The 14,188-nt window shown below is 38.3% G+C and overlaps 1 protein-coding gene and 1 long non-coding RNA gene across 8 annotated transcripts in view; one reads left to right on the top strand and one right to left on the bottom strand.

The window, feature by feature from the left end:
* Window positions 1–14,188, top strand: part of LOC113410348 (uncharacterized) — an 81,620-nt gene that overhangs the window by 32,839 nt on the left and 34,593 nt on the right. The gene's annotated exons all lie outside the window — the stretch shown is intronic.
* Window positions 1–14,188, bottom strand: part of HNF4A (hepatocyte nuclear factor 4 alpha) — a 70,228-nt gene that overhangs the window by 22,761 nt on the left and 33,279 nt on the right. Inside the window, exon 1 of one of the 7 annotated variants that reach the window (XM_087959341.1) lies at window positions 6,573–6,861. The exons of 5 other annotated variants lie outside the window; for them this stretch is intronic. In XM_087959341.1, coding sequence (XP_087815467.1) covers window positions 6,573–6,693 — 121 coding nt within the window. In that variant the 5' untranslated portion in view covers window positions 6,694–6,861. Of the gene's footprint in view, window positions 1–6,572; window positions 6,862–14,188 lie in introns of those variants that run through there. One more of the 7 variants, XM_026664874.2, reaches the window with a different exon arrangement.

Here is a 14,188-nt window from a genome sequence, read left to right as displayed (position 1 = left end):
TGAAACATTCTTCCCGACAGGCTATGACAGTGGTGGCTAATCTTTTTGGGCTCACGTGCTGAAAATTGCGCACATGCTTGCGTGCGTGTGCTCGCATGTCAGCACCTAGAAGGAAATATGTCCTGCCCCCCTGCGCATGCACGCACAAATCCCCTGCCCCCTTAGCTGCACTGCGCATGCACGCACCTCCCAGCTGATTTTCAGCCTGTCCTTTTTGGCCTTCCTGAGGCTCGAGGGAAGCCTCTGCAGCCTTGGGAGGCTGAAATACGGGCTTATTTCTGCACTTCTGGTTTCGGCACTTCCGGTATTTCTGGAAATCCTGGAAGTGCCAAAACGGGCCTGTTTTTCGGCCCTCAAAGGCTGCAGAGGGTTTCCTCAAGCCTCCAAGAGGGCAAAAACACCCTGCCCCAGGCTCCAGAGGCCCTCTGGAGGCTGAAACAGGCACTTTCGGTATTTCTGGAAGGCCCATTTTTCAGCCTCCCGAAGCTACAGAGGCTTCCCTCGAGCCTCAGCAAGGCCAAAAATCAGCTGGGAGGCGTGTGCATGTGCAGTGCAGATAAGTTTGGCTGGGGCTCATGTACCCGCACAAATGGCTCTGCGTGCCACTTGTGGTACGCGTGCCATAGGTTCGCCATCACAGGGCTATGAGATCATTTAATGTGATTATTCCTTCCTTTCACCATGGCACCAGTCAGTAAGCCTGTGAAGTTTGTTAACTATTATCAAAATAAAGAAGCTTCAAAGCCCTTCCTTTCAACGTGACATCAGATAAGTAAATCCTGTGCTATACAGCCAATCTTGAGAATAATCAAAACTCTATTTTGGGGCTATTTAAGCTATAAATCTGAGGCATGAGAGGCACTTTCCAAGGGGAGAAAAACGTGTTCCCGGTAAAACATACTGGAACAAGAGAGTGGCAAAGTTGGGATTCAAACTACGTCAACAATACAGTAGTAAATAATGTTGACTAATCTCTTATATTTATGCATAATCAATCCTTTTGCTCAATGCTCAGAAAGCAGTGCACTATTAAAATGAATGCCCAACAAGATAAAAATAAACATATCTATTAAAAACAGAAAAAGGAAAGAAAGCTTTAATGCAATAATGTAGAGTAACATTAACCAATAAAAATGTTATTTTCACTAAAAGATTGTGGAATTTTTATTTGGTCTTCATGGCTTATTCATAATCCTGCTGTACTAATAAAGATATTTGAGTTTGCATTTTTGCTCTTTAGTGCCTTGGCATTTTACCTTGTAGTTTTGTACAAATCCACTCCTTTCTAGACAGTGGAATAAGCAACCGAACTGCAAGTTATGGGCAGTTTCATATGGGAAGAAAGACTCACCTGTGCTTTTCTCCCAAGACATTTGAGGCTTTTAGGAAATAATCAACACTTCTAAACATTAGGTTTAGAAATAAACTGGAAGCCAATTCAATTATTTCAGTGTTAAATGGTATATAAAATACATAACTAACAATACTACTGAACATTTTATGATAGCTGTAATTTTCAGACAGAAATCTAAATAAGTAATAAAGTCTGAATCACTAAAGTTAGATCTGTTCTCTTTCTCCAAAAAGAGATGCAATTGCTTCAGCAAAGAAGTACTCCTGGTTATTGCTACCACCACAGTATATTAGGAAAGCAAATTTAGTGCCAAGTTTTAAACCTTACTCTGTTCATACAAACATTGTTACCCAGAAGAGGCATGGTCCCAAATCCTGGGATGCCAGTTGATTAATATGCAGTTTATCTAGCCTGGACCGAACCTCAGGTTGTTCGCCCTCAAGCAATTCCTTACTGTGATCAGATAATGGTAAGCTCAATCTCCTTGCCATCATTTGAAAAAGAGAGACAGAATTGGATATTATCAATATAGAATCAGCTCTGAAACATCAACTGATCCACTCAGTAGTTCTATAACAAAAGTCAAAAGCACAATATTGAGGAACTGCAATATTGTGCAGTGGTTTGAAGACTTCTTATGGTAGAATACTGTTGAGCAACAGTCTTCTACCATAACTTTATGAGTTAAACCATCAGAAACTCCCATTCCATATTGACCAAGTAATGTAGGACAGCATGGTCAACAGTGCTGAAAGCAGCTTAGCAAAATTAAGAGAATTTGCGTTCTGCCAAGTTTCCAGCATGAATCATCTAAAAGGTGACTGAGACTGTTATAGTTCTAAGACCCAACCTATTTTTAAAATAATTTAGGACACACACACACACACACACACACACACACACACACACATAGTCTAATCGATTTTAAAGTTATTAAAGTTGACATTTAGACTCTAACATAATTTTTATAGTTATATTGGAAGCTTCCTTAAGGATCTTATTTTAGGCTTAAAGTCACATTGTGTATAGAACACATTCATTCAATGTTATTGAGCACTGAAAACATTTCATTTACATTGTTCCAACTGCCTTGCAAAGTGAATCAGTATTCTGTTTTTATAGTATGGGTGGAGGAGAGGGGGTGAGAGAGAAATTAGTAGCATAGATAAGCCCTAAACAGGGACTTCCTCTTCCCAGGGTATAGCCTATTCCCATGAAAAGTAACAATAGAAACTAGATCGATTCCTAAACTAGGAGGGCCAGCTAAGTATATGGAGATGCACCTAGCACTGTCTGGGCTACCACAATCATTATCAGCAACACTCTTCCAAATGTTCTAAAAGCAACCAACCATTCAGGAGGAAGGCAAAACAACACTACAGAACATTGCCTCTAGTCTTTCAAAAATGGTCCTGAAAGACATTAAGGTCAATGATATTGAAAGCCTCCAAGAGATCAAGAAGAACCAGGAGGATTGCACTCCTCCAATCCCAGTATCTCAAAAGTTCATCCACAAGTGTGACTGATAGTTTCTTTACTGAATCCTATACCTGATTGCCAGAAGTCCAAATAATCTCCTTCCTCATGTACACTAATAATGCTATAAATAATAAGCGATATCAATCATAATTATTCATCCATGATTTTCTGAACTGTGTTTGGGTTTTTGCTGGCCAAGATGCTAGCTAACCCAAGACTTTCAGAAACCTTTTTGAAAAACTTTAAAAAGCATTGACATTAGTGAATAAATATAATGGAGTAAGAATTATCTTCTTAATGACTTATATGTATTTTGTTTAAAATGCAAAAAGGCAGCTTGAAAACTATTTCTCTATCTGTGTTGGGTTTGTAATTCAGAAATTCCCTTTCCACCGCAAACATATTTTCTGCTCGCTGCCACATTGGATCCTTTCAATTAAAGTTACTTTCTGCTCTTCTGGAATAGCAAGCAAGATATGTTAACGGGTGATGTTGCTAGCAATGATGAGTGTGCACATTTAATTACTGCATACTTTTTCACAATATTTCACCATACATTTTTAAGAAAGAGTTAAGTAACTATTCCTTCTCTGTACCAGCTGATCCTAATTTTCCAGCAAACATCTCCAAGAGAAAAAAGAAATTCTGATAGAAAATGTAAAACTGCAAATTGAAAAAGGCAGTGAAAAAATAGATGATAAGGATCTGATAACAGTCAGCTTGGCATTTCTTTGGTCAGTTATATAACCAAGCAGCTATGCTGTACAACAAATTGTACCAAGTAATTAAATAATACTTGTAAAGGGAAAGAAAACAAGATAAAGAGTTCATTGTATCATAAATCAAATAGATTGTTATTTTGCAGACTCTCCCTGGTGATATCAGTGCTTTGTGATCAGTTCTTGTGAAAGTTGTTGTCGTATTTATGCATTTATCTGCATGCATTAGCCAACTGGCACATTCTTACAGAGAGGCCTTGGTGATTGGTTGCACAGTTGAACTCTTTTACTCTGATGAAGTTTCTCTTCACGTTCAACTGGGGTGTACCTTTCTGTAATTTAAGACTGTTATTCTGTGACTCCTAGATAACAACAGACTCCCAGATGACAACAGTCAGGGATGTTGATATATTCCTTCAAGAACTTGGAAATGATTACAGGTAGTCCTTGACTTACAACAGTTCATTTAGTGACCATTTGAAGTTACAACATCACCGAAAAAAATTACTGTTTCTCACACTTATGACCGTTGCAGCATCCCCATTGCCACATGATCAAAATTCAGACGCTTGGCAACTGACTCGTATTTATGACTATTGCAGGGTCCCAGGGTCATGTGGTCACCTTTTGCAACCTTCTGATGAGCAAAGCCAATGGGGAAGCCAGATTCACTTAACAATTGCAGCAATTCACTTAACAACTGTGGCAAGAAAGGTCGTAAAATGAGGCAAAACTCGCTTAACAAATGTCTCAGCATCAGAAATTTTGGGCTCAATTGTGGTTGTGTTATAAGGTTTACTTGTATTATATCGCCTTTGTATTTTCAAGATTAAATTTTCCTAAGCTCATTTTCCTAAGCCCATCCTCATAACAATTTGTTTTATTTGATCATCTCTATCTGCCTTTCACTTTGCATTTGCAGTTTCTGGGAAGCTTTCTTAGAACACAGTATGAATGAACATAAGGGAGTCTGACCAATATAGACAATAGAAGAATTATTGATTCCTTTGACTTGAAAAATTACATTTCAATGGATGGATGCATGTATACTTTATAATTACATGCATCTATAATTGTATTTATCTTTTTAGCAGCTACATCTATTCAGACTATAATAGGATTGTGCAATTAATAGCCTTTAATAGTTTGGTAAAGTTTTACAAAATGAAGACCAGGGTTCACGTGCACCCAAGATATATTTATGTAGAAACAACACTTTCTCACTTCAGTCAATTTCCAGCAGGTGTCAGCAACAGCCACACCCAAATGTCAATCCACACATTGTGGTGACCCTAGATACTGTAATCTAAGCTACTACACAAAAAGTTGTAAAAATCTGACCATGGGTAAAGGAAGAAAAAAATTGAACATGCTGAATACTCATTCATGACTAATTTTAGTAGTTTGGAGAGCTACGTTCTTACATACAATCTTTCAGAAACATAACTTTCATTTTAGTCACCTCTCTTTATTGTTAGCTTTTAAACATTAACTTATAATGTTAATAGTTAGAGTGAGATACTTCAAAAATGTAAGAATGAAAAATTGGCAGTAATATTCCAAATAAAAGATTGAGATGATTATCACTAAGCCTTCAATAGATATTCTCCAAAGAAGATTGGGAATTGTAGTTTTCAGAGGGAGCTGGGAATGCCTTTGTATTCCTCCATAAAACATCTTCTATAGCAGGGGTCTCCAACCTTGGCAACTTTAAGCCTGGAGGACTTCAACTCCCAGAATTCTGGGAGTTGAAGTCCTCCAGGCTTAAAGTTACCAAGGTTGGAGACCCCTGTTCTATAGTTCCATGTTTATGTATGGACATAAAATTATATTTCTATTTAAGATGTCCTAAAACATTGTTGTGTGACAGTAAAGAAATCAGATACGATTTTCAAAAAATGTAGAATACATCTCTCTAACAACAAGAATGAAAATTATCATAAACTATCCCATTTTTTTTTATTTCACAACATGCTGTTTTCCAAATAGTAGAAAGTTCTGAATTTCAATGAATGCCACTGAAACTATCAGACTCATTGAGGCAATAAGGTACACGGTGTTATGCCAATTAAAATAAAGAAAAGGATCAAGGGAACGACTACAGCTTTTAAGCAAAAAATGCATAATATAAGAAAAAAGACTGAGCTTATAATTAATCATAATAGAAGTAGTAATGACCACTTCTTGTAAAATCCTACATGAAGTGTGAAAGTATCCATATGAAGACAATCGAAAATATTTTCTAAATCATACAGCTACATTACTGCATGAAATGATAATAGTAATAAAAGCAATAATCATAATCATATTTCACCACAATTCTAATCTTGATGGGATTCTGTACACAGTTAGAATTGTCTCAATTTAGAATCAATTATGTTTATAGAGTCTTATTCTCAAATATGAACGAATAGTATAGGGTCATAGTCGCAGACCCCTGATTATGCTTCACTCTAACTGCAAATTATTATGGCACAGACAATATGAACAGTTTTCATAGGTATAACTCTACTAAAATAATAATTGCATTTCCTAATAGGCCCTTGAACTCTAACCTCTTTTTGAACAATAAAAAGTTAGGTGTTGCATTCCTTCTTTTAACCTATTCCTACCGGAACAATCATCCCATTTCATTTATTTTCCTTGCATACTTCCCAACCATGTTTCTTTCTGGGGCTTCTTCCTATTTTTTCCCCACAGTCAGATCTGTGTGTAGTGCAAGAGAAAATGATAATAGGGCTTTGATTCCTATACTTGGAACCATCCTGTGAAATGTCAGCTGGTTAAAACCAAGCAGAGTCCCAGACAAAATCTTACAGATAAAATATTTGTGCTTGGGACACCAAAACCTCTTCCACCGCCAGACTTTTACATAGGTGGAGGATGGAACTAAGCATACTGTAATCATGTTTGCTCCACACTATCTGGCTGCTGTCAAAAAAAAAAAAAAAGACTTCTGAATCTTTCCTGCCCAGACCCCAACTCTGATAGAGAAAAACAACATTCTGAAATGGACTTACCACTGCCCATTGCCAAGACTTGCATGTTCTCAAACTCCAGTGTCGTATATGCAGGATCTAAAGCTGCACTGTAATCTGCCATCTCCATGTCTATCAGGGCTTTGGAAAGGCGCATTATCATCTGCAAACACGGGCCAGATTGCAGTGATTCCACAGCCAGAGGTTATTGGCCCCCTCAACCTCTCCAACTGATTTTGCCGGCGTCCCCTATCTGTTGGCCTTTATTTCAGATATTTCTCTGAAAGAATCTGCTGCACTTCAAGGCCTATACTACCCAAATGGGTGGAGGCAGGAGGCAAGGGGGGTTAATCGTTAATCATCTCACCCACTAGTGAACACTGCTGCGCTCAGCCTCTTACTTCGTTCTGCTTTGCTTTTCTCCCTCTCTATTCCCCGTTGACGATTGTTTATGACAGGCTTCGTCACCAGCTTGTGGCTGATTTCTGCTCCAGGACAGGTGAAAAAAGCATAGCCAAGGGCCTGCTATCTACACTCAGCTTTCCCCAGTGCAGTGTGGTACCTAAGGTGTCATTATTAAGATTACTTTATTGGTAGCAGAAGCTGCAAGGGTCACTTCTGAAGGCAGAATGCCATTTCCATCTTCCATCTGGAGCTGCTGTCCTGTCCCTTCATTTACCCTTTCTCTTCCTCTCTTCTCTTCTCCCACGCCCTGTCATTTCTCTGTTGGATGAAGGTCATCGGAATGGTAATTTACACACTGTCATACACAGGAACAATGTGGGACTTTCATTTTACTTCCCTATAAAACCATATTTTACGGGCTCTGACTTCATTATCAACAACTCCCTCCACAGCATTTACCTACAGTTGATCTTTCAGTGCCAGGCACGTAAATGCAAAATGCAACACTGACTGTGTCCATGGATCCCTAAACCCCGCCTTCCTGGTGATCCTCTCAGTTTAAAAGGTACACACGATTTGGGCCAGGTGATATCTAATGCAGAAGAACCAAAGATTCTTGTTTAGGAGGTAAGAACAGCTGAAAGAGTTGTAGACTAGCTTGGAGCTGTGGTATCCATTGTTTCTCCTTGATCATTTTCCTGAACAAGCTGACCAACTCTTCTGAATCTAGACAGTATAGCACAGGAAGCTGTATGGTCTTTCTCTGTCCCCTTCCCCCCCTTTTTTTCTGATTAGGACTTACACAAGGGTTGGCATCTTACAACCCCAAGTTTTCATGGAAGCCTTCTAATCATTTTGCAACCCTATGTCAATCTTTTCACCATTTTCAGATGGCAAACACGAATTAGGTAGTCTGAATCCTAAAACAGACTTCCCACAGTTAAAAGACCCACATATTTGAATAGAGTAGAATAGAATTCTTTTTTGGCCAAGTGTGACTTTTTCAATAAAATGGTAAAAAACAACAACCTCCATCTATCACTTGTGATATGAATTGATCTTTTTCAGAAACAGTTTGAATCACTGATATGGTGTGGGTGACAAAATAAAATGTCCCACTTCTAGCACAACTTCCCTGAACCCACTACTATTTTTAAACTGTAAAAATGACAGCAAGAGATTCTATCATGAATTTTCTTAGTTCAAGCACAATATGACAATCTAGACTGATAAAAGTTGAATGATATTACCAGGAACCAGTGCTTTTTGAGGTTATAATCAATTCTTGCCACTTGCTTTTGTTGATAAAATCACCTACACCCAGGCCTACAAAAGAATATTGATTATGTTTCTATTGTTCAATGCAAAATATTTCCCTACTTTGGTACAAGAAGTCATGGGTTTTTTTTTGCTATGCTCCTATAATATCGCTTTCACTTTTCCCTGAACCCATGAAAGAGAAGCAATCTTAAGTTGTCTTTAGTTGTACTGCTGCTGAGTTGTGCTTTCCTGATTAAACCTGCAGCAGCCAACAAAAGCCACTAGGTATGTAAACTTTGCTAGAGTTCCCAACATATTATATTGCAGATGAAATTAGATAACTAATAAATGCATGGGATCAAAATAGGACTTTCTATTATTTTCTCCCTAAGGAGTTGAACATAGCAATGACATGCTTATGCCTTATGAATTTTACAGAATAGGGCCAGATTCTCCAGCTGGTAGTATTGTAAATGTCTTAACTCCATGTCCCTTAAATAATGGAATTATAGGGCCACAGTCCTAAATAAAAAACTGTCAGCAGGTAATAAAATCCTGAAAAGGGGAGAATACCCAATCACTCAATTTAACTTTATTCATATACTTTATATCTTCACCCTTTATAGAACTGGCTTTGACTAGTTTATGGCCCAGAAAATTGATTGCCCAAGGAAATAAATCTGTAGAATCCAGTTAAGCTTCTTCCAATTAATTTAACTGGACTTTCTGGGTCTTAAAAGCTTTACTTTGTTCTTAACAACCTATTTTCTCTTAGACATGCTTGCCAATTTTCACCTATTGGCTACTAATTGCCTTTTTCTCTTTGCTGTGTATTGCCCATTTTAGTTATGAAATCATACTTGGTGTTTTTTTTTATTCCAAGAATTCAGAATCACATAAACTTCAAGATCATACTTTTTCACAAAGTACTAACTATTGTAATGATTGCCAGCCTTTTAGCATAACGCAGCTAATATAGTTAAATAAAGATGTATACTTGATTCATTTTTACAACTGTAATTATTTGTCAGGCAAAGTGCATTTTATTTACGTACAACTTTCTTGGAATGTAGCAAATCTCCAATATTTTAACATCTGTATACTAAATGTAATGGGTACCTTATACATATTTTATTAGATGTAAATAAATATATATTTAATAACATTGAGGGAAGGCATGGTAGGATGTTAAAAATGAACTTAAATGGCCATGTGTACTGGTAGCTAAAATGACAACCAGAGAGAACTAAGTATAAATTTCTGCCGAGTTCCAACATTTATAGTATTAGGCATGTTTGTTCTCTCAAGCTCACCTTATCTTATGTCTGCTGCAAAATAAAATACGATAAGCCCATACATGGAGGACTGGGATACAAATGTGATGAGTTCTCTGCTAATCAGTTTTTGTTGTTGTTGCATTTGAGTCAGTCTTGGCTCCTGGCAATCGCCTGAATGAGTCCTTGAAGGGTTTTGTTTTTTTTAATAAGATTTTCAGAAGTAGTTTGTCATTGCCTCCTTCCTAGAGTTGAGAACAAGGGACTGGCCCAACATTTCCCAGCTGACTTCATGCCTAAAGTGAGACTAGAACTCACGGTCGCCTGTGTTCTAGTCCTGAAAAGAATAATGTGGCTCTATTGTAGGGCTGTCAAACTCCCCGCCTGTGGGCCAGATGTGTCATGTGTTGGCCACGCCCATGCCTGGGGAAAAAACTTCCAATATGTCACATGACACTGCCGTGATGCCAGGAGTTTGACACCCCTGCTCTATTGTATGAAGTCAAACCCTGCATTTGGTATAATTCTGAGCATTCCTACAGCTACAGATTTTAGAGCCATATTTATACAATGAATCGGTTACCGTGGCTAAGGAGGGATTTTATGATATACTATAAATTCTATTGTGTATAACCAGATTAATAACAGTAAATCAATGTTATCATATTGAATATCAGCTGAATTGCACCAAAGAACTGATAATAATTAATGATTATGGCCTGTTCTTTTCATAATGAAAACACCTTATCTTTTGCAACCGCTGCGATTTAAACTGCAGATAGTAAATTAAAATTTCTGCAGGCAGTTTGAACTGTTTTTCAGGAACAGCCCATGATTTAATGTCTAATATAAATCTCAGTGGGTACTCTCTGGCCATTCAATGGCCAACTCAGATGCAAAAAGTTGTACATGACAGAGAGCGGCAGCCTGCTCTATTTAACATTAAAGAAGACTACAATAAAAGTAAGAAGCAATGTTGAAGGATGAGACAGTGTAATAGCAGAAATGTGACAAGTGGTCAGGAAACCCAGAGTCATTTGCCCCTGCAAATGGAGATGAAAGCAAAGAAATACACGCTCATCTTTCAAAGTGCTGGAAACCGGCATTGGAGACAGGAAGCACCTCACACTGCACTACTTAATTCACATCTGTGCTACCAATGCTTTTCTAATGCAGTTGTTGTGAGGAAAAAGTGACATCTATACTATGTGTCACCTTGAACTCCTGATCAAAACCTGTGATATACTAAGAAATATAAGTACACTACTGAGAAAACATCTACACCCAGCACTTAGAGATGAAGCTGGAGGTCACCTCCTGGCCATCAAAACAGGCAGAAGATCCCAGTGAACATCCATTTTGCACCACTCCTACTCTTGCTCTGGAGCTGACTGTCTTCATTTTAGCCCACATTAAGACCTGATCAAATGTTGAAGCATCCACAGGATCCTATGGTTTCCCCGGTTCTATCAGAAATAAGAAAACACTGTTGTGGCGCCAACTCCACCTTTTTGAGCATGTCTGTGATATCACTTAGAAAAAGGTTGTAGGTTGTGTTGTGGCACCACTTTCCAAAGACCAGTGTTTCTCAATCTCAGCAACTTTAAGATGTATGGACTACATGGGGTTGAAATCCACACATCTTAAAATTACTAAGGTTGAGAAGCATTGCCTTAGACTGACCCTATTGCCCTCCACAAATACTGCTGGGCCACTATTTTTTCTGTTTTTCTACCTAATATTTGAGATAAAGCAAATGTGTGCTTTTTCATTTTCTTTGCAACACCGGCACATGTGGATGGTTTTCTCTTGGCTCTGCTGTCACTTCATAACGTTTCCCAGGTGCTTTTCAAGGATGCTGTGGTACGAATCCTTTGTAGCAAACTTTCCAATGGAAAGAACATAAATTAACCAGATCTCAATATTTTTAGTCAGTAGTTAGCTATTTCCTAATCCCTGTTTAACAATCCATCAGATTTCATTTCCTCTGCTTTTATAAGCAACATGCATCTGCACCCCAGCTTGTAGTCTCAGGAACTCTTTCCACATCCACAACATACAAACATAGAGATGTTATAACACAGTAGATAAGATGTTAAATGACCACCCAAGGTTCAAGTCTACTCTCAGCCATGAAAAATCATTTGGTGACTTTGGACTAATTACACTCTCTTAATTTAAACTTAATCAACTCTCCACCTCCAATCCCTGAGCTAGACCAGTGTTTAAGATGTTGGATTAGCACCATACCAGAGGTGTTATTCAGCAGGTTCTGACCAGTTCTGGATAACTGGTAGCGGACATTTTGAGTAGTTTGGAGAACCAGCAAATACCACCTCTGATTGGAGATTTTACAGTATTCTTCCCCTGCCATGCCCACCAAGCCACACCACAGAACCGGTAGTAAAAAAAAATGAAGTTCAAATCTACCTTAATCATGGAACTCACTATATTACTTTGGGCCAGTCATTCTCTCTCAGCCCAACTCTAATTCATGGGCTTGTTTTTGTGGGAATCGAGAGATCCTCAGGGAAGCCACCTTGATCATTTACTGGAATAGCATGATAGAAATGTAAATAATAATAATAATAATAATAATAATAATAATAATAATAATAATAATAATAATAATAATAATAATGCATTGCACACTAGTCAATTGCAAAAGGCAGCTTTACTAAGAACTGCTTACATCCTGCAATGATAACTGTGATACCATCAAATATCCATATCTGCCTTTCCCAAGTCTTTGGAAAGGACTTGATAAGTAGACAAAAATGCCAAAGCCAGCATGAACATCTGAGTGACTGCAACAAATCATGCATTACACACTATAACCCAGATTAGATCTATGATGAAAAATTTCTAATTGCTGAATTTTAGTTCTCACCAAGCCATAAAACCAATGGTGAGATACTAGAAGTTTTCAGCAATATCTGGATAGACAAAAGTTCTGTACTTCTGCTATAGATCTTTGGCTTGAACCCTTAAGAATTCCAATCAACAATATCCCTTTTTCTCCCAGGAGCTACATTCCTCTAAAAGCCCATAAACAAGATATGTGCATGAACTCAATAGCTTTCACGTCAGAAATATGATATGAAACTCATATTAGGTGACATATTAATGACTGTCAATTTGATTATTCCAGATAGTCCACTATTGAATTGAGCAGAAGACCATCAGCTTCCATATTTCAGACTTGAGCTTCTCTAAGGAAATGGAATAGGCTTCTGGAATGTGACCATTAAGCATGTCATGGTTACTGCTTGAAAGAACATATCCTAATATTTCCTCTTCAACCAGAAGCTACTGAGCTAATAATTCATATAAGAGGGTCAGAAAGGTAGAGGAAGAGCCTCAACAACAGCCCCACTGAGAAATCTTTCATGCCAATCCAAACTTGGATAGGATGATCCTTACGATTAGATAAATGTGTTCAGACATCAAGTTAAACATGCACAGGATTTACTATAGTGTCTAGTATAATATCATAAACCCAGCTTGTTTTGCTCAGTTTAGCAAAACATGCCTTAAGTCAAACAAGCTCCTAACTAGGTAAGACCAAAATAAAAGAGGTTTCCTCTCATACAAGGTCTGACAGGATTAAGGTTACTAGAAATAGCAATCAAGCAGTGTATGTACAAGGCTAGTAAGGCGGGGGAGTTTCTTAAGGGGAACCGAAGGATTAAATGCTTGGAAACTGACAATGAATCATAAAGCCTTTCACCTCTACTGAAGATGACTCAGCTGTACTGTTGGTGGCTGAAATTAAAATCTTAAAGATTAGTTGTCTTCAGGTAATCTTTTGGCAAGAGTCAGTTCCCTACTTCAGTATTATGGAAGAGAACATTGTTCAGTTATTGCAAAGGATTAGTCTGTTCTAAATGAAGGAAATATGTGCCTGAAAAATGGGGAAACTGCGTACAGCCTTCAAAGCACAATGTAAAAATATCTAAAAAACAAATGCTAAGAGTTGTTTCTAACAGGGAAGAGTATTAGTCTGCCATTGCCCCCACCTTTTGGAACATTTCCCCCCAAGAAATAGGGGAGGCCCCCACTCTCCACGCCTTTTGGAAAGGTTTAAAAACATGGCTCTGTTGTCTTGCTTGGGTCTCACTGAAGAACACGCAGCCATGGGGCTGGTTAGCGCCAGTGGTGGGATTCAATTTTTTTAACAACCGGTTCTGTGGGCATGGCTTAGTTGGTGGGCGTGGCTTGGTGGTCATGTTATTGGCTGGGCGTGGCCAACTCAACATCACTCACATCGAGGCATGCATCTCCTTGCCTGGCCTCTCGTGACTGTGGGCATTCTGCAATACTCATAAGTGTGAAAAATGGTCATAAGTCACTTTTTTCAGTGCCATTGTAATTTTGAATGGTCGCTTCACATAAGCAAAGTACCAGCAAAGGAGGAGGAAAAAACTCCAGAGAAGTTCCAGAGACAGGAAGTCTAGTCTTGCCAAGAATGTAAAAAGGGTTAACGGAGAGGCAGTTTCTGTAAGCAACACCTGAATGTTTCCTTCCTGCCTTCCTTACAGGATTAGGCCAGTAATTTCTTCTAACAACTAGTTCTCCAAACTGTTCAGAATGTTAATGATCGGTTCTAGCGAATAGGTGCAAACCTGTAGAATCCCACCCCTGGTTAGCACCCTGAAGGCCCTCCCTTAGTCTTTTTTAAATTAATTACCAGTAAGTTTAACCGTCTTTGCCTCTTTT

The sequence above is a fragment of the Notechis scutatus genome, chromosome 3 (genome assembly GCF_049901735.1).
Source record: "Notechis scutatus isolate UNSWTSFEM ecotype Mainland chromosome 3, rNotScu1.2, whole genome shotgun sequence".
Lineage (NCBI taxonomy): Eukaryota > Metazoa > Chordata > Lepidosauria > Squamata > Elapidae > Notechis > Notechis scutatus.
The sequence above is the reverse complement of the archived record's forward strand: the minus strand, read 5'-3'. Positions and strand labels throughout refer to the sequence as shown.